This window comes from Salvelinus fontinalis, chromosome 1, assembly GCF_029448725.1.
Source record: "Salvelinus fontinalis isolate EN_2023a chromosome 1, ASM2944872v1, whole genome shotgun sequence".
NCBI lineage: Eukaryota > Metazoa > Chordata > Actinopteri > Salmoniformes > Salmonidae > Salvelinus > Salvelinus fontinalis.
In genome coordinates this window covers 1,256,056-1,283,174 of record NC_074665.1, presented here as the reverse complement: position 1 = coordinate 1,283,174, position 27,119 = coordinate 1,256,056, and the positions used below count along the sequence as shown (strand labels likewise).

Here is a 27,119-nt window from a genome sequence, read left to right as displayed (position 1 = left end):
ATACCATCATCTCTGAAGGATACCATCATCTCTATAGGATACCATCATCTCTATAGGATACCATCATCTCTGTTGTGGGATACCATCATCTCTGTTGTGGGATACCATCATCTCTGTTGTGGGATACCATCATCTCTGTAGGATAACATCATCTCTGTTGTGGGATACCATCATCTCTACAGGATACCATCATCTCTGTTGTGGGATACCATCATATCTGAAGGATACCATCATCTCTATAGGATACCATCATCTCTGTTGTGGGATACCATCATCTCTGTTGTGGGATACCATCATCTCTGTTCTGGGATACCATCATCTCTGTTGTGGGATACCATCATCTCTGTTGTGGGATACCATCATCTCTATAGGATACCATCATCTCTGTTGTGGGATACCATCATCTCTGTAGGATACCATCATCTCTGTTGTGGGATACCATCATCTATGTTTTGGGATACCATCATCTCTGGATACCATCATCTCTGTTTTGGGATACCATCATCTCTGTTTTTGGATACCATCATCTTTGGATACCATCATCTCTGGATACCATCATCTCTGTTGTGGGATACCATCATCTCTGGATACCATCATCTCTATAGGATACCATCATCTCTGGATACCATCATCTCTGTTTTGGGATACCATCATCTCTGTTTTGGGATACCATCATCTTTGGATACCATCATCTCTGGATACCATCATCTCTGTTGTGGGATACCATCATCTCTGGATACCATCATCTCTGTTGTGGGATACCATCATCTCTGGATACCATCATCTCTGTTGTGGGATACCATCATCTCTGGATACCATCATCTCTGTTGTGGGATACCATCATCTCTGTTGTGGGATACCATCATCTCTGTTGTGCGATATCATCATCTCTGGATACCATCATCTCTGTTGTGGGATACCATCATCTCTGGATACCATCATCTCTGGATACCATCATCTCTATAGGATACCATCATCTCTATAGGATACCATCATCTCTATTGGATACCATCATCTCTGTAGGATACCATCATCTCTATAGGATACCATCATCTCTGTAGGATAACATCATCTCTGTAGGATAACATCATCTCTGTAGGATACCATCATCTCTGTAGGATAACATCATCTCTGTTGTGCGATACCATCATCTCTGTAGGATAACATCATCTCTGTTGTGGGATACCATCATCTCTGGATACCATCATCTCTGGATACCATCATCTCTATAGGATACCATCATCTCTATAGGATACCATCATCTCTATAGGATACCATCATCTCTATTGGATACCATCATCTCTGTAGGATACCATCATCTCTATAGGATACCATCATCTCTGTAGGATAACAGCATCTCTGTAGGATACCATCATCTCTATAGGATACCATCATCTCTATAGGATACCATCGACTCTGAAGGATACCATCATCTCTGTGGGATACCATCATCTCTGTAGGATACCATCATCTCTATAGGATACCATCATCTCTGAAGGATACCATCATCTCTATAGGATACCACCATCTCTGTATGATACCATCGTCTCTGTTGTGGGATACCATCATCTCTATAGGATACCATCATCTCTGTAGGATACCATCATCTCTATAGGATACCATCATCTCTGTTGTGGGATACCATCATCTCTATAGGATACCATCATCTCTGAAGGATACCATCATCTCTGTTGTGGGATACCATCATCTCTATAGGATACCATCATCTCTGGATACCATCATCTCTATAGGATACCATCATCTCTGAAGGATACCATCATCTCTGTTGTGGGATACCATCATCTTTGGATACCATCATCTCTGTTGTGGGATACCATCATCTCTGTTGTGGGATACCATCATCTCTATAGGATACCATCATCTCTGTAGGATACCATCATCTCTGTTGTGGGATACCATCATCTCTGTAGGATACCATCATCTTTAGATACCATCGTCTCTGTTGTGGGATACCATCATCTCTGGATACCATCATCTCTGTTGTGGGATACCATCATCTCTGTTGTGGGATACCATCATCTCTGAAGGATAACATTATCTCTGTAGGATACCATCATCTCTATAGGATGCCATCATCTCTATTGGATACCATCATCTCTATAGGATACCATCATCTCTATAGGATACCATCATCTCTGTTGTAGGATACCATCATCTCTGTTGTAGGATACCATCATCTCTGTTGTGGGATACATCATCTCTGTTGTGGGATACATCATCTCTATAGGATACCATCATCTCTATTGGATACCATCATCTCTATAGGATACCATCATCTCTGTAGGATACCATCATCTCTGTAGGATACCATCATCTCTATAGGATACCATCATCTCTATTGGATACCATCATCTCTATAGGATACCATCATCTCTGTGGGATACCATCATCTCTGTAGGATACCATCATCTCTGTAGGATACTATCATCTCTGTAGGATACTATCATCTTTGTTGTGGGATACATCATCTCTATGGGATACCATCATCTCTATAGGATACCATCATCTCTATAGGATACCATCATCTCTATAGTATACCATCATCTCTGTAGGATACCATCATCTCTGTAGGATACCATCATCTCTGTTGTGGGATACCATCATCTCTGAAGGATACCATCATCTCTATGGTGGGATACCATCATCTCTGTTGTGGGATACCATCATCTCTGAAGGATACCATCATCTCTGAAGGATACCATCATCTCTATAGGATACCATCATCTCTATAGGATACCATCATCTCTGTTGTGGGATACCATCATCTCTGTTGTGGGATACCATCATCTCTGTTGTGGGATACCATCATCTCTGTAGGATAACATCATCTCTGTTGTGGGATACCATCATCTCTATAGGATACCATCATCTCTGTTGTGGGATACCATCATATCTGAAGGATACCATCATATCTGAAGGATACCATCATCTCTATAGGATGCCATCATCTCTGTTGTGGGATACCATCATCTCTGTTGTGGGATACCATCATCTCTGTTCTGGGATACCATCATCTCTGTTGTGGGATACCATCATCTCTGTTGTGGGATACCATCATCTCTATAGGATACCATCATCTCTGTTGTGGGATACCATCATCTCTGTAGGATACCATCATCTCTGTTGTGGGATACCATCATCTATGATTTGGGATACCATCATCTCTGGATACCATCATCTCTGTTTTGGGATACCATCATCTCTGTTTTTGGATACCATCATCTTTGGATACCATCATCTCTGGATACCATCATCTCTGTTGTGGGATACCATCATCTCTGGATACCATCATCTCTATAGGATACCATCATCTCTGGATACCATCATCTCTGTTTTGGGATACCATCATCTCTGTTTTGGGATACCATCATCTTTGGATACCATCATCTCTGGATACCATCATCTCTGTTGTGGGATACCATCATCTCTGGATACCATCATCTCTGTTGTGGGATACCATCATCTCTGGATACCATCATCTCTGTTGTGGGATACCATCATCTCTGGATACCATCATCTCTGTTGTGGGATACCATCATCTCTGTTGTGGGATACCATCATCTCTGTTGTGCGATACCATCATCTCTGGATACCATCATCTCTGTTGTGGGATACCATCATCTCTGGATACCATCATCTCTATAGGATACCATCATCTCTATAGGATACCATCATCTCTATAGGATACCATCATCTCTATTGGATACCATCATCTCTGTAGGATACCATCATCTCTATAGGATACCATCATCTCTGTAGGATAACATCATCTCTGTAGGATAACATCATCTCTGTAGGATACCATCATCTCTGTAGGATAACATCATCTCTGTTGTGGGATACCATCATCTCTGTAGGATACCATCATCTCTATAGGATACCATCATCTCTGTAGGATAACATCATCTCTATAGGATACCATCATCTCTGTTGTGGGATACCATCATCTCTGTAGGATAACATCATCTCTGTGGTGGGATACCATCATCTCTGAAGGATACCATCATCTCTATAGGATACCATCATCTCTGTAGGATACCATCATCTCTGTAGGATACCATCATCTCTATAGGATACCATCATCTCTATAGGATACCATCATCTCTGTTGTGGGATACCATCATCTCTGTAGGATAACATCATCTCTGTTGTGGGATACCATCATCTCTGAAGGATACCATCATCTCTGTAGGATACCATCATCTCTATAGGATACCATCATCTCTGTTGTGGGATACCATCATCTCTATAGGATACCATCATCTCTATAGGATACCATCATCTCTGTAGGATACCATCATCTCTGTAGGATACCATCATCTCTGTAGGATACCATCATCTCTGTAGGATACCTTCATCTCTGTTGTGGGATACCATCATCTCTATAGGATACCATCATCTCTATAGGATACCATCATCTCTGTAGGATACCATCATCTCTGTAGGATACCATCATCTCTATTGGATACCATCATCTCTGTTGTGGGATACCATCATCTCTATAGGATACCATCATCTCTATAGGATACCATCATCTCTGTAGGATACCATCATCTCTATAGGATACCATCATCTCTGTAGGATACCATCATCTCTATAGGATACCATCATCTCTATAGGATACCATCATCTCTGAAGGATACCATCATCTCTATTGGATACCATCATCTCTATAGGATACCATCATCTCTATAGGATACCATCATCTCTGAAGGATACCATCATCTCTATTGGATACCATCATCTCTATAGGATGCCATCATCTCTATAGGATACCATCATCTCTGTAGGATAACATCATCTCTATAGGATAACATCATCTCTATAGGATACCATCATCTCTGTAGGATACCATCATCTCTATTGGATACCATCATCTCTGTTGTGGGATACCATCATCTCTATAGGATACCATCATCTCTATAGGATACCATCATCTCTGTAGGATACCATCATCTCTGTAGGATACCTTCATCTCTATTGGATACCATCATCTCTATAGGATACCATCATCTCTATAGGATACCATCATCTCTGAAGGATACTATCATCTCTGTAGGATAACATCATCTCTGTAGGATAACATCATGTCTGTTGTGGGATACCATCATCTCTGAAGGATACCATCATCTCTATAGGATACCATCATCTCTGTAGGATACCATCATCTCTGTAGGATACCATCATCTCTATAGGATACCATCATCTCTGTAGGATACCATCATCTCTATAGGATACCATCATCTCTGTAGGATACCATCATCTCTGTAGGATACCATCATCTCTATAGGATACCATCATCTCTGTAGGATACCATCATCTCTGTAGGATACCATCATCTCTGTAGGATACCATCATCTCTATAGGATACCATCATCTCTGTAGGATAACATAATCTCTGTTGTGGGATAACATCATCTCTGAAGGATACCATCATCTCTGTAGGATACCATCATCTCTGTAGGATACCATCATCTCTGTAGGATACCATCATCTCTGTAGGATACCATCATCTCTATAGCATACCATCATCTCTGTAGGATAACATCATTTCTGTTGTGGGATACCATCATCTCTGTTGTGGGATACCATCATCTCTATAGGATACCATCATCTCTGTAGAATACCATCATCTCTGTAGGATACCATCATCTCTGTTGTGGGATACCATCATCTCTATAGGATACCATCATCTCTGTAGGATACCATCATCTCTGTAGGATACCATCATCTCTATAGGATACCATCATCTCTGTTGTGGGATACCATCATCTCTATAGGATACCATCATCTCTATAGGATACCATCATCTCTGAAGGATACCATCATCTCTGGATACCATCATCTCTGAAGGATACCATCATCTCTATAGGATACTATCATCTCTGTTGTGGGATACCATCATCTCTGTAGGATACCATCATCTCTGTAGGATACCATCATCTCTGTTGTGGGATACCATCATCTCTGGATACCATCATCTCTGTTTTGGGATACTATCATCTCTATAGGATACCATCATCTCTGTAGGATACCATCGTCTCTGTAGGATACCATCATCTCTGTAGGATACCATCGTCTCTGTTGTGGGATACCATCATCTCTGTAGGATACCATCATCTCTGTAGGATACCATCGTCTCTGTTGTGGGATACCATCATCTCTGTAGGATACCATCATCTCTGTTGTGGGATACCATCATCTCTGTTGTGGGATACCATCATCTCTGTTGTGGGATACCATCATCTCTGTAGGATAACATCATCTCTGTTGTGGGATACCATCATCTATGTTTTGGGATACCATCATCTCTGGATACCATCATCTCTGTTTTGGGATACCATCATCTCTGTTTTTGGATACCATCATCTTTGGATACCATCATCTCTGGATACCATCATCTCTGTTGTGGGATACCATCATCTCTGGATACCATCATCTCTATAGGATACCATCATCTCTGGATACCATCATCTCTGTTTTGGGATACCATCATCTCTGTTTTGGGATACCATCATCTTTGGATACCATCATCTCTGGATACCATCATCTCTGTTGTGGGATACCATCATCTCTGAATACCATCATCTCTGTTGTGGGATACCATCATCTCTGGATACCATCATCTCTGTTGTGGGATACCATCATCTCTGGATACCATCATCTCTGTTGTGGGATACCATCATCTCTGTTGTGGGATACCATCATCTCTGTTGTGCGATACCATCATCTCTGGATACCATCATCTCTGTTGTGGGATACCATCATCTCTGGATACCATCATCTCTGGATACCATCATCTCTATAGGATACCATCATCTCTATAGGATACCATCATCTCTATTGGATACCATCATCTCTGTAGGATACCATCATCTCTATAGGATACCATCATCTCTGTAGGATAACATCATCTCTATTGGATACCATCATCTCTGTAGGATACCATCATCTCTGTAGGATAACATCATCTCTGTTGTGGGATACCATCATCTCTGTAGGATACCATCATCTCTATAGGATACCATCATCTCTGTAGGATAACATCATCTCTATAGGATACCATCATCTCTGTTGTGGGATACCATCATCTCTGTAGGATAACATCATCTCTGTGGTGGGATACCATCATCTCTGAAGGATACCATCATCTCTATAGGATACCATCATCTCTGTAGGATACCATCATCTCTGTAGGATACCATCATCTCTATAGGATACCATCATCTCTATAGGATACCATCATCTCTGTTGTGGGATACCATCATCTCTGTAGGATAACATCATCTCTGTTGTGGGATACCATCATCTCTGAAGGATACCATCATCTCTGTAGGATACCATCATCTCTATAGGATACCATCATCTCTGTTGTGGGATACCATCATCTCTATAGGATACCATCATCTCTATAGGATACCATCATCTCTATAGGATACCATCATCTCTGTAGGATACCATCATCTCTGTAGGATACCATCATCTCTATAGGATACCTTCATCTCTGTTGTGGGATACCATCATCTCTATAGGATACCATCATCTCTATAGGATACCATCATCTCTATAGGATACCATCATCTCTATAGGATACCATCATCTCTGTAGGATACCATCATCTCTGTAGGATACCATCATCTCTATTGGATACCATCATCTCTGTTGTGGGATACCATCATCTCTATAGGATACCATCATCTCTATAGGATACCATCATCTCTGTAGGATACCATCATCTCTATAGGATACCATCATCTCTGTAGGATACCATCATCTCTATAGGATACCATCATCTCTGAAGGATACCATCATCTCTATTGGATACCATCATCTCTATAGGATACCATCATCTCTATAGGATACCATCATCTCTGAAGGATACCATCATCTCTATTGGATACCATCATCTCTATAGGATACCATCATCTCTATAGGATACCATCATCTCTGTAGGATAACATCATCTCTATAGGATACCATCATCTCTGTAGGATACCATCATCTCTATTGGATACCATCATCTCTGTTGTGGGATACCATCATCTCTATAGGATACCATCATCTCTGTAGGATACCATCATCTCTGTAGGATACCATCATCTCTGTAGGATACCTTCATCTCTATTGGATACCATCATCTCTATAGGATACCATCATCTCTATAGGATACCATCATCTCTGAAGGATACTATCATCTCTGTAGGATAACATCATCTCTGTAGGATAACATCATGTCTGTTGTGGGATACCATCATCTCTGAAGGATACCATCATCTCTATAGGATACCATCATCTCTGTAGGATACCATCATCTCTGTAGGATACCATCATCTCTATAGGATACCATCATCTCTGTAGGATACCATCATCTCTATAGGATACCATCATCTCTGTAGGATACCATCATCTCTGTAGGATACCATCATCTCTATAGGATACCATCATCTCTGTAGTATACCATCATCTCTGTAGGATACCATCATCTCTGTAGGATACCATCATCTCTATAGGATACCATCATCTCTGTAGGATAACATAATCTCTGTTGTGGGATAACATCATCTCTGAAGGATACCATCATCTCTATAGGATACCATCATCTCTGTAGGATACCATCATCTCTGTAGGATACCATCATCTCTGTAGGATACCATCATCTCTATAGCATACCATCATCTCTGTAGGATAACATCATTTCTGTTGTGGGATACCATCATCTCTGTTGTGGGAAACCATCATCTCTATAGGATACCATCATCTCTGTAGAATACCATCATCTCTGTAGGATACCATCATCTCTGTTGTGGGATACCATCATCTCTGTTGTGGGATACCATCATCTCTATAGGATACCATCATCTCTGTAGGATACCATCATCTCTGTAGGATACCATCATCTCTATAGGATACCATCATCTCTGTTGTGGGATACCATCATCTCTATAGGATACCATCATCTCTATAGGATACCATCATCTCTGAAGGATACCATCATCTCTGGATACCATCATCTCTGAAGGATACCATCATCTCTATAGGATACTATCATCTCTGTTGTGGGATACCATCATCTCTGTAGGATACCATCATCTCTGTAGGATACCATCATCTCTGTTGTGGGATACCATCATCTCTGGATACCATCATCTCTGTTTTGGGATACTATCATCTCTATAGGATACCATCATCTCTGTAGGATACCATCGTCTCTGTAGGATACCATCATCTCTGTAGGATACCATCGTCTCTGTTGTGGGATACCATCATCTCTGTAGGATACCATCATCTCTGTAGGATACCATCATCTCTGTAGGATACCATCATCTCTGGATACCATCATCTCTGTTATGGGATACCATCGTCTCTGTTGTGGGATACCATCATCTCTGTAGGATACCATCATCTCTGTAGGATACCATCATCTCTGTAGGATACTATCATCTCTGTAGGATACTATCATCTCTGTTGTGGGATACATCATCTCTATGGGATACCATCATCTCTATAGGATACCATCATCTCTATAGGATACCATCATCTCTATAGGATACCATCATCTCTGTAGGATACCATCATCTCTGTAGGATACCATCATCTCTGTTGTGGGATACCATCATCTCTGAAGGATACCATCATCTCTATGGTGGGATACCATCATCTCTGTTGTGGGATACCATCATCTCTGAAGGATACCATCATCTCTGAAGGATACCATCATCTCTATAGGATACCATCATCTCTATAGGATACCATCATCTCTGTTGTGGGATACCATCATCTCTGTTGTGGGATACCATCATCTCTGTTGTGGGATACCATCATCTCTGTAGGATAACATCATCTCTGTTGTGGGATACCATCATCTCTATAGGATACCATCATCTCTGTTGTGGGATACCATCATATCTGAAGGATACCATCATCTCTATAGGATACCATCATCTCTGTTGTGGGATACCATCATCTCTGTTGTGGGATACCATCATCTCTGTTCTGGGATACCATCATCTCTGTTGTGGGATACCATCATCTCTGTTGTGGGATACCATCATCTCTATAGGATACCATCATCTCTGTTGTGGGATACCATCATCTCTATAGGATACCATCATCTCTATAGGATACCATCATCTCTGAAGGATACCATCATCTCTATAGGATACTATCATCTCTGTTGTGGGATACCATCATCTCTGTAGGATACCATCATCTCTGTAGGATACCATCATCTCTGTTGTGGGATACCATCATCTCTGGATACCATCATCTCTGTTTTGGGATACTATCATCTCTATAGGATACCATCATCTCTGTAGGATACCATCGTCTCTGTAGGATACCATCATCTCTGTAGGATACCATCGTCTCTGTTGTGGGATACCATCATCTCTGTAGGATACCATCATCTCTGGAGGATACCATCATCTCTGTAGGATACCATCATCTCTGGATAAAATCATCTCTGTTATGGGATACCATCGTCTCTGTTGTGGGATACCATCATCTCTGTAGGATACCATCATCTCTGTAGGATACCATCATCTCTGTAGGATACTATCATCTCTGTTGTGGGATACATCATCTCTATGGGATACCATCATCTCTATAGGATACCATCATCTCTATAGGATACCATCATCTCTGTAGGATACCATCATCTCTGTAGGATACCATCATTACATTTACATTTACATTTAAGTCATTTAGCAGACGCTCTTATCCAGAGCGACTTACAAATTGGTGCATTCACCTTATGACATCCAGTGGAACAGCCACTTTACAATAGTGCATCTAGATCTTTTAAGGGGGGGGGGGGGGGGCAGAAGGATTGCTTTATCCTATCCTAGGTATTCCTTGAAGAGGTGGGGTTTCAGGTGTCTCCGGGAGGTGGTGATTGACTCCGCTGTCCTGGCGTCGTGAGGGAGTTTGTTCCACCATTGGGGTGCCAGAGATGAGTAACACAATGAACTTTACTCAAAATATCAAAATACATGAAGTAACACCAGGCCCACAAACAACGAACCAAACTTACAATAAACAAACACGCACAAAAACCATGGGGAAAACAGAGGGTAAATAATGAACATGCAATTGGGGAAATGAAACCAGGTGTGTAAAACAAAGACAAAACAAATGGAAAATGAAAAGAAAAATGGATCTGGGATGGCTAGAAGGCCGGTGACGTCGAATGCCGAACGCCACCCGAACAAGGAGAGGGTCCGACTTTGGCGGAAGTCGTGACAAACATCATCTCTGTTGTGGGATACCATCATCTCTATAGGATACCATCATCTCTGTTGTGGGATACCATCATCTCTATAGGATACCATCATCTCTGTAGGATACCATCATCTCTGTAGGATACCATCATCTCTGTAGGATACCATTATCTCTGTTGGATACCATCATCTCTGTTTTGGGATACCATCATCTCTATAGGATACCATCATCTCTATAGGATACCATCATCTCTGTAGGATACCATCATCTCTGTTGTGGGATACCATCATCTCTATAGGATACCATCATCTCTATAGGATACCATCATCTCTGAAGGATACCATCATCTCTGGATACCATCATCTCTGAAGGATACCATCATCTCTATAGGATACTATCATCTCTGTTGTGGGATACCATCATCTCTGTAGGATACCATCATCTCTGTTGTGGGATACCATCATCTCTGTAGGATACCATCATCTCTGTAGGATACCATCATCTCTGTTGTGGGATACCATCATCTCTGGATACCATCATCTCTGTTTTGGGATACTATCATCTCTATAGGATACCATCATCTCTGTAGGATACCATCGTCTCTGTAGGATACCATCATCTCTGTAGGATACCATCGTCTCTGTTGTGGGATACCATCATCTCTGTAGGATACCATCATCTCTGGAGGATACCATCATCTCTGTAGGATACCATCATCTCTGGATAAAATCATCTCTGTTATGGGATACCATCGTCTCTGTTGTGGGATACCATCATCTCTGTAGGATACCATCATCTCTGTAGGATACCATCATCTCTGTAGGATACTATCATCTCTGTTGTGGGATACATCATCTCTATGGGATACCATCATCTCTATAGGATACCATCATCTCTATAGGATACCATCATCTCTGTAGGATACCATCATCTCTGTAGGATACCATCATTACATTTACATTTACATTTAAGTCATTTAGCAGACGCTCTTATCCAGAGCGACTTACAAATTGGTGCATTCACCTTATGACATCCAGTGGAACAGCCACTTTACAATAGTGCATCTAGATCTTTTAAGGGGGGGGGGGGGGGCAGAAGGATTGCTTTATCCTATCCTAGGTATTCCTTGAAGAGGTGGGGTTTCAGGTGTCTCCGGGAGGTGGTGATTGACTCCGCTGTCCTGGCGTCGTGAGGGAGTTTGTTCCACCATTGGGGTGCCAGAGCAGCGAACAGTTTTGACTGGGCTGAGCGGGAACTGTACTTCCTCAGTGGTAGGGAGGCGAGCAGGCCAGAGGTGGATGAACGCAGTGCCCTTGTTTGGGTGTAGGGCCTGATCAGAGCCTGAAGGTACTGAGGTGCCGTTCCCCTCACAGCTCCGTAGGCAAGCACCATGGTCTTGTAGCGGATGCGAGCTTCAACTGGAAGCCAGTGGAGAGAGCGGAGGAGCGGGGTGACGTGAGAGAACTTGGGAAGGTTGAACACCAGACGGGCTGCGGCGTTCTGGATGAGTTGTAGGGGTTTAATGGCACAGGCAGGGAGCCCAGCCAACAGCGAGTTGCAGTAATCCAGACGGGAGATGACAAGTGCCTGGATTAGGACCTGCGCCGCTTCCTGTGTGAGGCAGGGTCGTACTCTGCGGATGTTGTAGAGCATGAACCTACAGGAACGGGCCACCGCCTTGATGTTAGTTGAGAACGACAGGGTGTTGTCCAGGATCACGCCAAGGTTCTTAGCGCTCTGGGAGGAGGACACAATGGAGTTGTCAACCGTGATGGCGAGATCATGGAACGGGCAGTCCTTCCCCGGGAGGAAGAGCAGCTCCGTCTTGCCGAGGTTCAGCTTGAGGTGGTGATCCGTCATCCACACTGATATGTCTGCCAGACATGCAGAGATGCGATTCGCCACCTGGTCATCAGAAGGGGGAAAGGAGAAGATTAATTGTGTGTCGTCTGCATAGCAATGATAGGAGAGACCATGTGAGGTTATGACAGAGCCAAGTGACTTGGTGTATAGCGAGAATAGGAGAGGGCCTAGAACAGAGCCCTGGGGGACACCAGTGGTGAGAGCGCGTGGTGAGGAGACAGATTCTCGCCACGCCACCTGGTAGGAGCGACCTGTCAGGTAGGACGCAATCCAAGCGTGGGCCGCGCCGGAGATGCCCAACTCGGAGAGGGTGGAGAGGAGGATCTGATGGTTCACAGTATCGAAGGCAGCCGATAGGTCTAGAAGGATGAGAGCAGAGGAGAGAGAGTTAGCTTTAGCAGTGCGGAGCGCCTCCGTGATACAGAGAAGAGCAGTCTCAGTTGAGTGACTAGTCTTGAAACCTGACTGATTTGGATCAAGAAGGTCATTCTGAGAGAGATAGCAGGAGAGCTGGCCAAGGACGGCACGTTCAAGAGTTTTGGAGAGAAAAGAAAGAAGGGATACTGGTCTGTAGTTGTTGACATCGGAGGGATCGAGTGTAGGTTTTTTCAGAAGGGGTGCAACTCTCGCTCTCTTGAAGACGGAAGGGACGTAGCCAGCGGTCAAGGATGAGTTGATGAGCGAGGTGAGGTAAGGTAGAAGGTCTCCGGAAATGGTCTGGAGAAGAGAGGAGGGGATAGGGTCAAGCGGGCAGGTTGTTGGGCGGCCGGCCGTCACAAGACGCGAGATTTCATCTGGAGAGAGAGGGGAGAAAGAGGTCAAAGCACAGGGTTGGGCAGTGTGAGCAGAACCAGCGGTGTCGTTTGACTTAGCAAACGAGGATCGGATGTCGTCGACCTTCTTTTCAAAATGGTTGACGAAGTCGTCTGTAGAGAGGGAGGAGGGGGGGGGGAGGGGGAGGAGGATTCAGGAGGGAGGAGAAGGTGGCAAAGAGCTTCCTAGGGTTAGAGGCAGATGCTTGGAATTTAGAGTGGTAGAAAGTGGCTTTAGCAGCAGAGACAGAAGAGGAAAATGTAGAGAGGAGGGAGTGAAAGGATGCCAGGTCCGCAGGGAGGCGAGTTTTCCTCCATTTCCGCTCGGCTGCCCGGAGCCCTGTTCTGTGAGCTCGCAATGAGTCGTCGAGCCACGGAGCGGGAGGGGAGGACCGAGCCGGGCCTGGAGGATAGGGGACATAGAGAGTCAAAGGATGCAGAAAGGGAGGAGAGGAGGGTTGAGGAGGCAGAATCAGGAGATAGGTTGGAGAAGGTTTGGGCAGAGGGAAGAGATGATAGGATGGAAGAGGAGAGAGTAGCGGGGGAGAGAGAGCGGAGGTTGGGACGGCGCGATACCATCCGAGTAGGGGCAGTGTGGGAAGTGTTGGATGAGAGCGAGAGGGAAAAGGATACAAGGTAGTGGTCGGAGACTTGGAGGGGAGTTGCAATGAGGTTAGTGGAAGAACAGCATCTAGTAAAGATGAGGTCAAGCGTATTGCCTGCCTTGTGAGTAGGGGGGGAAGGTGAGAGGGTGAGGTCAAAAGAGGAGAGGAGTGGAAAGAAGGAGGCAGAGAGGAATGAGTCAAAGGTAGACATGGGGAGGTTAAAGTCACCCAGAACTGTGAGAGGTGAGCCGTCCTCAGGAAAGGAGCTTATCAAGGCATCAAGCTCATTGATGAACTCTCCAAGGGGACCTGGAGGGCGATAAATGATAAGGATGTTAAGCTTGAAAGGGCTGGTAACTGTGACAGCATGGAATTCAAAGGAGGCGATAGACAGATGGGTAAGGGGAGAAAGAGAGAATGACCACTTGGGAGAGATGAGGATCCCGGTGCCACCACCCCGCTGACCAGAAGGTCTCGGGGTGTGCGAGAACACGTGGGCAGACGAAGAGAGAGCAGTAGGAGTAGCAGTGTTATCTGTGGTGAGCCATGTTTCCGTCAGTGCCAAGAAGTCGAGGGACTGGAGGGACGCATAGGCTGAGATGAGCTCTGCCTTGTTGGCCGCAGATTGGCAGTTCCAGAGGCTACCGGAGACCTGGAACTCCACGTGGGTCGTGCGGGCTGGGACCACCAGGTTAGGGTGGGCGCGGCCACGCGGTGTGAAGCGTTTGTATGGTCTGTGCAGAGAGGAGAGAACAGGGATAGACAGACACATGGTTGACAGGCTACAGAAGAGGCTACGCTAATGCAAAGGAGATTAGAATGACAAGTGGGCTACACGTCTCGAATGTTCAGAAAGTTAAGCTTACGTTGCAAAAAAATAAAAATAAAATACAAGATCTTATTGACTAAAATGATATAGTACTGCTGGCTGGTGAAGTAGCCTGGCTAGCAGTGGCTACGTTGTTGAAAGTGAAGCTGGCTAGGTAACCTCGACAATTTCACTAAATTTCTCTAAACTACACAATTATCATGGATACAAGGACAGCAAAGACAACTAGCTAACACTACGCTAATCAAGTCGTTCCGTTGTAGTGTAAGTTTCTACAGTGCTGCTATTCGGTAGAAGTTGGCTAGCTAGCAGTGTTGGCTAGGTAGGAGGACGGCAGCGCGGCAGGCGAAAAATAGCTGGCTAGCTAACCGATAATTACTCAAAGCTACACAATTATCTTAGATACAAAGATAGCAAAGAAAACTATGTAGCTAGCTAACACTACACAAGTCAAGTCGTTCCGTTGTAATGTAATCGTTTCTACAGTGCTGCTAATCGGTGGCTAGCTGGCTAGCTAGCAGGGTTGACTACGTTACGTTACGTTACGTTAGGGCGAGAATACCTGGCTAGCGAACCTCAGCGAACCTTGATAACTACACAATTATCACCGATACAAAGACGGCTATGTAGCCAGCTAAGTAGCTAGCTAAGATCGAACAAATACAAATCAAAGATAGCAAAGACAACTGTGTAGTCAGCCAACACTACACTGATCAAGTCGTTCCGTTGTAATGCACTCGTTTCTACAATGCTGCTATTCGGTGGCAAGCTGGCTAGCTAGCAGTGTTGGCTACGTTGCGTTACGTTAGGGCGAAAATAGCTGGCTGGCGAACCTCAATAACTACACAATTATGTTTGATGCAAAGACGGCTATGTAGCTAGCTAAGATCAAACAAATCAAACCGTTGTACTGTAATGAAAATGAAAATCAGACCGTTGTACTATAATGAAATGTAATGAAAAGTTTATACTACTATTCGGTAGACGGTGGACGTTGGCTAGCTGCTGGGCAGATAGCAGTGTGGACTACGATAGACGACGAGATACGATAATTACGCAATTATCTTTTATACACAGACGGCTAAGTAGCTAGCTAAGAAGAAATTGCTAAGGTTAGACAAATTAAACCGTTGTACTATAATGAAATGTAATGAAATGTAATGAAAAGTTATACTACCTGCAGAGCGAATGCAAATGCGACCGCATCATCTCTGTTGTGGGATACCATCATCTCTGAAGGATACCATCATCTCTATGGTGGGATACCATCATCTCTGTTGTGGGATACCATCATCTCTGAAGGATACCATCATCTCTGAAGGATACCATCATCTCTATAGGATACCATCATCTCTATAGGATACCATCATCTCTGTTGTGGGATACCATCATCTCTGTTGTGGGATACCATCATCTCTGTTGTGGGATACCATCATCTCTGTTGTGGGATACCATCATCTCTGTAGGATAACATCATCTCTGTTGTGGGATACCATCATCTCTATAGGATACCATCATCTCTGTTGTGGGATACCATCATATCTGAAGGATACCATCATCTCTATAGGATACCATCATCTCTGTTGTGGGATACCATCATCTCTGTTGTGGGATACCATCATCTCTGTTCTGGGATACCATCATCTCTGTTGTGGGATACCATCATCTCTGTTGTGGGATACCATCATCTCTATAGGATACCATCATCTCTGTTGTGGGATACCATCATCTCTGTAGGATACCATCATCTCTGTTGTGGGATACCATCATCTATGTTTTGGGATACCATCATCTCTGGATACCATCATCTCTGTTTTGGGATACCATCATCTCTGGATACCATCATCTCTGTTTTGGGATACCATCATCTCTGTTTTTGGATACCATCATCTTTGGATACCATCATCTCTGGATACCATCATCTCTGTTGTGGGATACCATCATCTCTGGATACCATCATCTCTGTTTTGGGATACCATCATCTCTGTTTTGGGATACCATCATCTTTGGATACCATCATCTCTGGATACCATCATCTCTGTTTTGGGATACCATCATCTCTGGATACCATCATCTCTGTTTTGGGATACCATCATATCTGTTTTTGGATACCATCATCTCTGGATACCATCATCTCTGTTGTGGGATACCATCATCTCTGGATACCATCATCTCTGTTGTGGGATACCATCATCTCTGGATACCATCATCTCTGTTGTGGGATACCATCATCTCTGGATACCATCATCTCTTTTGTGGGATACGATCATCTCTGTTGTGGGATACCATCATCTCTGTTGTGGGATACCATCATCTCTGGATACCATCATCTCTGTTGTGGGATACCATCATCTCTGGATACCATCATCTCTGGATACCATCATCTCTATAGGATACCATCATCTCTATAGGATACCATCATCTCTATTGGATACCATCATCTCTGTAGGATACCATCATCTCTATAGGATACCATCATCTCTGTAGGATAACATCATCTCTGTAGGATAACATCATCTCTGTAGGATAACATCATCTCTGTTGTGGGATACCATCATCTCTGTAGGATACCATCATCTCTATAGGATACCTTCATCTCTGTAGGATAACATCATCTCTATAGGATACCATCATCTCTGTTGTGGGATACCATCATCTCTGTAGGATAACATCATCTCTGTGGTGGGATACCATCATCTCTGAAGGATACCATCATCTCTATAGGATACCATCATCTCTGTAGGATACCATCATCTCTGTAGGATACCATCATCTCTATAGGATACCATCATCTCTATAGGATACCATCATCTCTGTTGTGGGATACCATCATCTCTGTAGGATAACATCATCTCTGTTGTGGGATACCATCATCTCTGAAGGATACCATCATCTCTGTAGGATACCATCATCTCTATAGGATACCATCATCTCTGTTGTGGGATACCATCATCTCTATAGGATACCATCATCTCTATAGGATACCATCATCTCTATAGGATACCATCATCTCTGTAGGATACCATCATCTCTGTAGGATACCATCATCTCTATAGGATACCTTCATCTCTGTTGTAGGATACCATCATCTCTATAGGATACCTTCATCTCTGTTGTGGGATACCATCATCTCTATAGGATACCATCATCTCTATAGGATACCATCATCTCTATAGGATACCATCCTCTCTGTAGGATACCATCATCTCTGTAGGATACCATCATCTCTATTGGATGCCATCATCTCTGTTGTGGGACACCATCATCTCTATAGGATACCATCATCTCTATAGGATACCATCATCTCTGTAGGATACCATCATCTCTATAGGATACCATCATCTCTGTAGGATACCATCATCTCTATAGGATACCATCATCTCTGAAGGATACCATCATCTCTATTGGATACCATCATCTCTATAGGATACCATCATCTCTATAGGATACCATCATCTCTGTAGGATAACATCATCTCTATAGGATACCATCATCTCTGTAGGATACCATCATCTCTATTGGATACCATCATCTCTGCTGTGGGATACCATCATCTCTATAGGATACCATCATCTCTATAGGATACCATCATCTCTGTAGGATACCATCATCTCTGTAGGATACCTTCATCTCTATTGGATACCATCATCTCTATAGGATACCATCATCTCTATAGGATACCATCATCTCTGAAGGATACTATCATCTCTGTAGGATACCATCATCTCTGTAGGATAACATCATGTCTGTTGTGGGATACCATCATCTCTGAAGGATACCATCATCTCTATAGGATACCATCATCTCTGTAGGATACCATCATCTCTGTAGGATACCATCATCTCTATAGGATACCATCATCTCTGTAGGATACCATCATCTCTATAGGATACCATCATCTCTGTAGGATTCCATCATCTCTGTAGGATACCATCATCTCTATAGGATACCATCATCTCTGTAGGATACCATCATCTCTGTAGGATACCATCATCTCTGTAGGATACCATCATCTCTATAGGATACCATCATCTCTGTAGGATAACATAATCTCTGTTGTGGGATAACATCATCTCTGAAGGATACCATCATCTCTATAGGATACCATCATCTCTGTAGGATACCATCATCTCTGTAGGATACCATCATCTCTGTAGGATACCATCATCTCTGTAGGATACCATCATCTCTATAGCATACCATCATCTCTGTAGGATAACATCATTTCTGTTGTGGGATACCATCATCTCTGTTGTGGGATACCATCATCTCTATAGGATACCATCATCTCTGTAGAATACCATCATCTCTGTAGGATACCATCATCTCTGTTGTGGGATACCATCATCTCTATAGGATACCATCATCTCTGTAGGATACCATCATCTCTGTAGGATACCATCATCTCTATAGGATACCATCATCTCTGTTGTGGGATACCATCATCTCTATAGGATACCATCATCTCTATAGGATACCATCATCTCTGAAGGATACCATCATCTCTATAGGATACTATCATCTCTGTTGTGGGATACCATCATCTCTGTAGGATACCATCATCTCTGTAGGATACCATCATCTCTGTTGTGGGATACCATCATCTCTGGATACCATCATCTCTGTTTTGGGATACTATCATCTCTATAGGATACCATCATCTCTGTAGGATACCATCGTCTCTGTAGGATACCATCATCTCTGTAGGATACCATCGTCTCTGTTGTGGGATACCATCATCTCTGTAGGATACCATCATCTCTGTAGGATACCATCATCTCTGTAGGATACCATCATCTCTGGATACCATCATCTCTGTTATGGGATACCATCGTCTCAGTTGTGGGATACCATCATCTCTGTAGGATACCATCATCTCTGTAGGATACCATCATCTTTGTAGGATACCATCATCTATGTTTTGGGATACCATCATCTCTGGATACCATCATCTCTGTTTTGGGATACCATCGTCTCTGTTGTGGGATACCATCATCTCTGTAGGATACCATCATCTCTGTAGGATACCATCATCTCTGTAGGATACCATCATCTATGTTTTGGGATACCATCATCTCTGGATACCATCATCTCTGTTTTGGGATACCATCATCTTTGGATACCATCATCTCTGGATACCATCATCTCTGTTGTGGGATACCATCATCTCTGTAGGATACCACCATCTCTGTAGGATAACATTGTAAGGATCTTGGTGTAGCTGGTGCAGAGGAGTCAGGCGCAAGATAGCAGAGATGAGTAACACAATGAACTTTACTCAAAATATCAAAATACATGAAGTAACACCAGGCCCACAAACAACGAACCAAACTTACAATAAACAAACACGCACAAAAACCATGGGGAAAACAGAGGGTAAATAATGAACATGCAATTGGGGAAATGAAACCAGGTGTGTAAAACAAAGACAAAACAAATGGAAAATGAAAAGAAAAATGGATCTGGGATGGCTAGAAGGCCGGTGACGTCGAATGCCGAACGCCACCCGAACAAGGAGAGGGTCCGACTTTGGCGGAAGTCGTGACAAACATCATCTCTGTTGTGGGATACCATCATCTCTATAGGATACCATCATCTCTGTTGTGGGATACCATCATCTCTATAGGATACCATCATCTCTGTAGGATACCATCATCTCTGTAGGATACCATCATCTCTGTAGGATACCATTATCTCTGTTGGATACCATCATCTCTGTTTTGGGATACCATCATCTCTATAGGATACCATCATCTCTATAGGATACCATCATCTCTGTAGGATACCATCATCTCTGTTGTGGGATACATCATCTCTATGGGATACCATCATCTCTATAGGATACCATCATCTCTATAGGATACCATCATCTCTATAGGATACCATCATCTCTGTGGGTTACCATCATCTCTGTAGGATACCATCATCTCTGTAGGATACTATCATCTCTGTAGGATACTATCATCTCTGTTGTGGGATACATCATCTCTATGGGATACCATCATCTCTATAGGATACCATCATCTCTATAGGATACCATCATCTGTATAGGATACCATCATCTCTGTGGGATACCATCATCTCTGTAGGATACCATCATCTCTATAGGATACCATCATCTCTATAGGATACCATCATCTCTATAGGATACCATCATCTCTGTGGGATACCATCATCTCTGTAGGATACCATCATCTCTGTAGGATACTATCATCTCTGTAGGATACTATCATCTCTGTTGTGGGATACATCATCTCTATGGGATACCATCATCTCTATAGGATACCATCATCTCTATAGGATACCATCATCTCTATAGGATACCATCATCTCTGTGGGATACCATCATCTCTGTAGGATACCATCATCTCTATAGGATACCATCATCTCTATAGGATACCATCATCTCTATAGGATACCATCATCTCTGTGGGATACCATCATCTCTGTTGTGGGATACCATCATCTCTGTTGTGGGATACCATCATCTCTGTAGGATACCATCATCTCTATAGGATACCATCATCTCTATAGGATACCATCATCTCTATAGGATACCATCATCTCTGTGGGATACCATCATCTCTGTGGGATACCATCATTTCTATAGGATAACATCATCTCTGTAGGATACCATCATCTCTATAGGATACCATCATCTCTATAGGATACCATCATCTCTGTTGTGGGATACCATCATCTCTGTAGGATACCATCATCTCTGTTGTGGGATACCATCATCTCTGTAGGATACCATCATCTCTGTTGTGGGATACCATCATCTCTGTAGGATACCATCATCTCTGTAGGATAACATCATCTCTGTTGTGGGATACCATCATCTCTGTAGGATAACATCATCTCTGTTGTGGGATACCATCATCTTTGAGCTTGTGACCAATTACATTTAATTTTATTTGATTTGCAGGACTTGCTTTTTCTGAGTATTGTGTCCAAAAAGCGGAGCATTTCTTTAATACAGACATACCTCCCGCCATCTTTAAAACCATTGAATCTATATGTTTTGACCATGACAGTTTACAATCTAAGGTAACACCAAGTAGTGGAGTCTGCTCAACTTGTTCAACAGCTACACAAAGTGTTTTGTTTGTCATTTGTACGTGATACGGGTCCACAAAATGCTTACTTGCACGTTCCTTCTGGACAATGCAACAGCATTAAGAAATACTGGAGCAAGAGGTGGGAGATGTGAAAGCTTCTCTACAGACTATACTGACAGGAGGAAGAGGAGGAGGGATACATCATGGAGGAGGAGAGTGAGGAAGAGAAGAAAGAAGAGGAAGACCAGTACTTCAGGGATAGCTGGGAGATTTGACACCCAAGAGGAAGACCAGTACTTCAGGGATAGCTGGGAGAGTTGACATCGAAGAGGAAGACCAGTACTTCAGGGATAGCTGGGAGATTTGACACCTAAGAGGAAGACCAGTACTTCAAGGATAGCTGGGAGATTTGACACCTATGAGGAAGACCAGTACTTCAGGGATAGCTGGGAGATTTGACACCTAGGAGGAAGACCAGTACTTCAGGGATAGCTGGGAGATTTGACACTGAAGAGGAAGACCAGTACTTCAGGGATAGCTGGGAGATTTGACACTGAAGAGGAAGACCAGTACTTCAGGGATAGCTGGGAGAGTTGACACTGAAGAGGAAGACCAGTACTTCAGGGATAGCTGGGAGATTTGACACTGAAGAGGAAGACCAGTACTTCAGGGATAGCTGGGAGATTTGACACTGAAGAGGAAGACCAGTACTTCAGGGATAGCTGGGAGAGTTGACACTGAAGAGGAAGACCAGTACTTCAGGGATAGCTGGGAGATTTGACACTGAAGAGGAAGACCAGTACTCAGGGATAGCTGGGAGATTTGACACTGAAGAGGAAGACCAGTACTTCAGGGATAGCTGGGAGATTTTACATTGAAGAGGAAGACCAGTACTTCAGGGAGAGCTGGGAGATTTGACACTGAAGAGGAAGACCAGTACTTCAGGGATAGCTGGGAGATTTGACACTGAAGAGGAAGACCAGTACTTCAGGGATAGCTGGGAGATTTGACACCCAAGAGGAAGACCAGTACTTCAGGGATAGCTGGGAGATTTGACACCTAGGAGGAAGACCAGTACTTCAGGGATAGCTGGGAGATTTGACACCCAAGAGGAAGACCAGTACTTCAGGGATAGCTGGGAGATTTGACACCTAGGAGGAAGACCAGTACTTCAGGGATAGCTGGGAGATTTGACACCTAGGAGGAAGACCAGTACTTCAGGGATAGCTGGGAGATTTGACACCCAAGAGGAAGACCAGTACTTCAGGGATAGCTGGGAGATTTGACACCTAGGAGGAAGACCAGTACTTCAGGGATAGCTGGGAGATTTGACACTGAAGAGGAAGACCAGTACTTCAGGGATAGCTGGGAGATTTGACACTGAAGAGGAAGACCAGTACTTCAGGGATAGCTGGGAGATTTGACACCTAGGAGGAAGACCAGTACTTCAGGGATAGCTGGGAGATTTGACACCCAAGAGGAAGACCAGTACTTCAGGGATAGCTGGGAGATTTGACACCTAGGAGGAAGACCAGTACTTCAGGGATAGCTGGGAGATTTGACACTGAAGAGGAAGACCAGTACTTCAGGGATAGCTGGGAGATTTGACACTGAAGAGGAAGACCAGTACTTGACACTGGGTTTTGCGTGTCTCCTGTGTTCTACTGTGTTCTCTGCAGAACAGATGACCCCACCATATCCATCTCCTGAAAAATCACGCTGGACAATTATAAATTGCAGAGCGATTTGACTATATACCAGCCTCAGTTATATTTCTGCAGTTATGTCCAAAAACACATTCCAATATTTTAGTATTATGTTACGACACTTTGACACAAATCTTGTCAGTTTTAAATATGCATATGGTAGCAGTTATGTCCAAGTCTAATTTGGAAGTAAATCATTTGAATAAATGTTTTTGTTAGTTTACTATGTGTAGACATATTGTTATATGTTGATAAGAATCGTGTGGTTTCTGAATCTTTTGACAGCTCTAGTTAACCAGGTTGAAAAACAGCTCTAGTTAACCAGGTTGAAAAACAGCTCTAGTTAGGTTAACCAGGTTGAAAAACAGCTCTAGTTAACCAGGTTGAAAAACAGCTCTAGTTAACCAGGTTAAAAAACAGCTCTAGTTAACCAGGTTATAAAACAGCTCTAGTTAACCAGGTTGAAAAACAGCTCTAGTTAACCAGGTTGAAAAACAGCTCTAGTTAGCCAGGTTGAAAAACAGCTCTAGTTAACCAGGTTGAAAAACAGCTCTAGTTAGGTTAACCAGGTTGAAAAACAGCTCTAGTTAGGTTAACCAGGTTGAAAAACAGCTCTAGTTAACCAGGTTGAAAAACAGCTCTAGTTAACCAGGTTGAAAAACAGCTCTAGTTAACCAGGTTGAAAAACAGCTCTAGTTAACCAGGTTGAAAAACATCTCTAGTTAGCCAGGTTGAAAAACAGCTCTAGTTAACCAGGTTGAAAAACCAGCGCCTTAGAATGCTAGAAAATCAGATTTAAACTTTTTGTTTTACTGCTAAAAGAGATTGAGACTATTTCTCATAATGTTTTATATGACTGTCTGAAACAGCTTTTTATAATGATAATGTTGAGCATGTGACAATACAGGGGCGGATGCAAGATGCAAGCAACGATGGTTTAATGAATACAGTTTACAGCAGCAACAGGACAGACAGACTGTACTCAGACGGAATCCGACCCAGGGACTAAGGTGTATCTTCCTTGATAGCGTGCAGAGAAATCCAGGGGAGTGTGTCCGGATGGGTAGGAAGGAGCACAGAAGATAATCCACACAGGGGCGACGAGAGAATGAGCACGAACACACGACACAACCTCAGGGAAGAAAACAACGATCTGACAACAAGAAACACTGGTTACAGAACATATAAAGGGAAGATAAGTGATTCCAGCTGGCGCAGACAATCAAGCCGAGATTGGGAACCACGCCCACACAAACACGAGAGATAGAGAGAGAGAGAAAAGGAGGCAGTGGATTCATGAACCGTGACAGAGCATTCCATTTTGATAATGTTGAGCATTCCATTTTGATAATGTTGAGCATTCCATTTTGATAATGTTGAGCATTCCATTTTGATAATGTTGAGCATTCCATTTTGATAATGTTGAGCATTCCATTTTGATAATGTTGAGCATTCCATTTTGATAATGTTGAGCATTCCATTTTGATTATTTTGAGCTTTCCATTTTGATTATGTTGAGCATTCCAGTTGATTATGTTGAGTTTTCCATTTGATTATGTTGAGTATTCCATTTGATTATGTTGAGTATTCCATTTTGATTATGTTGAGTATTCCATTTTGATTATGTTGAGCATTCCATTTTGATTATGTTGAGCATTCCATTTTGATTATATTGAGTATTCCATTTGATTATGTTGAGCATTCCATTTTGATTATATTGAGTATTCCATTTTGATTATGTTGAGCATTCCATTTTGATTATGTTGAGCATTCCATTTTGATTATGTTGAGTATTCCATTTTGATTATGTTGAGTATTCCATTTTGATTATGTTGAGTATTCCATTTTGATTATGTTGAGCATTCCATTTTGAATATGTTGAGCATTCCATTTTGATTATGTTGAGTAATCCATTTGATTATGTTGAGTATTCCATTTTGATTATGTTGAGTATTCCATTTGATTATGTTGAGCATTCCATTTGATTATGTTGAGCATTCCATTTGATTATGTTGAGTATTCCATTTGATTATGTTGAGTATTCCATTTTGATTATGTTGAGTATTCCATTTGATTATGTTGAGCATTCCATTTGATTATGTTGAGTATTCCATTTTATTATGTTGAGCATTCCATTTTGATTATGTTGAGTATTCCATTTGATTATGTTGAGCATTCCATTTGATTATGTTGAGCATTCTATTTGATTATGTTGAGCATTCCATTTGATTATGTTGAACATTCCATTTGATTTTGTTGAACATTCCATTTTGATTATGTTGACTATTCCATTTGATTATGTTGAGTATTCCATTTTGATTATGTTGAGCATTCCATGTGATTATGTTGAGTATTCCAATTTGATTATGTTGAGTATTCCATTTGATTGTGTTGAGTATTCCATTTTGATTATGTTGAGTATTCCATTTTGATTAGGTTGAGCATTCCATTTGATTATGTTGAGTATTCCAATTTGATTATGTTGAGTATTCCATTTGATTATGTTGAGCATTCCATTTGATTATGTTGAGCATTCCATTTGATTGTGTTGAGTATTCCATTTTGATTATGTTGAGTATTCCAGTTGATTATGTTGAGCATTCCATTTGATTATGTTGAGAATTCCATTTGATTATGTTGAGTATTCCATTTTGATTATGTTGAGTATTCCATTTGATTATGTTGAGCATTCCATTTGATTATGTTGAGCATTCCATTTTGATTATGTTGAGCATTCCATTTGGTTATGTTGAGCATTCCATGGTGAGAGATAATGGTAATGTTTCCAGCAAGATGTTCTGCTCTATTTTAGGTGAAAGTACAGGAGGATCTAAAGACAATACCACTGCTTTCTGCCACATTCTGCCCCAGGATCAACATCAATTGATTGTGTGTTTGTAATGCAAAATGCTAACCAGAGGATTGTGTGTTTGTGATGCTAAATGCTAAATGCTAACCAGAGGATTGTGTGTTTGTGATGCTAAATGCTAACCAGAGGATTG

At 42.4% G+C, this 27,119-nt stretch overlaps 1 protein-coding gene across 1 annotated transcript in view; it reads right to left on the bottom strand.

The window, feature by feature from the left end:
- Nucleotides 1-22,348, bottom strand: part of LOC129865490 (golgin subfamily A member 6-like protein 25) — a 41,507-nt gene extending 19,159 nt beyond the window's left edge. Inside the window, exon 1 of the mRNA XM_055938339.1 lies at nt 22,339-22,348. Within this exon, the coding sequence (XP_055794314.1) occupies nt 22,339-22,348 (10 nt within the window). The remainder of the gene's footprint in view (nt 1-22,338) is intronic.
- Nucleotides 22,349-27,119: the final 4,771 nt, after the last annotated feature.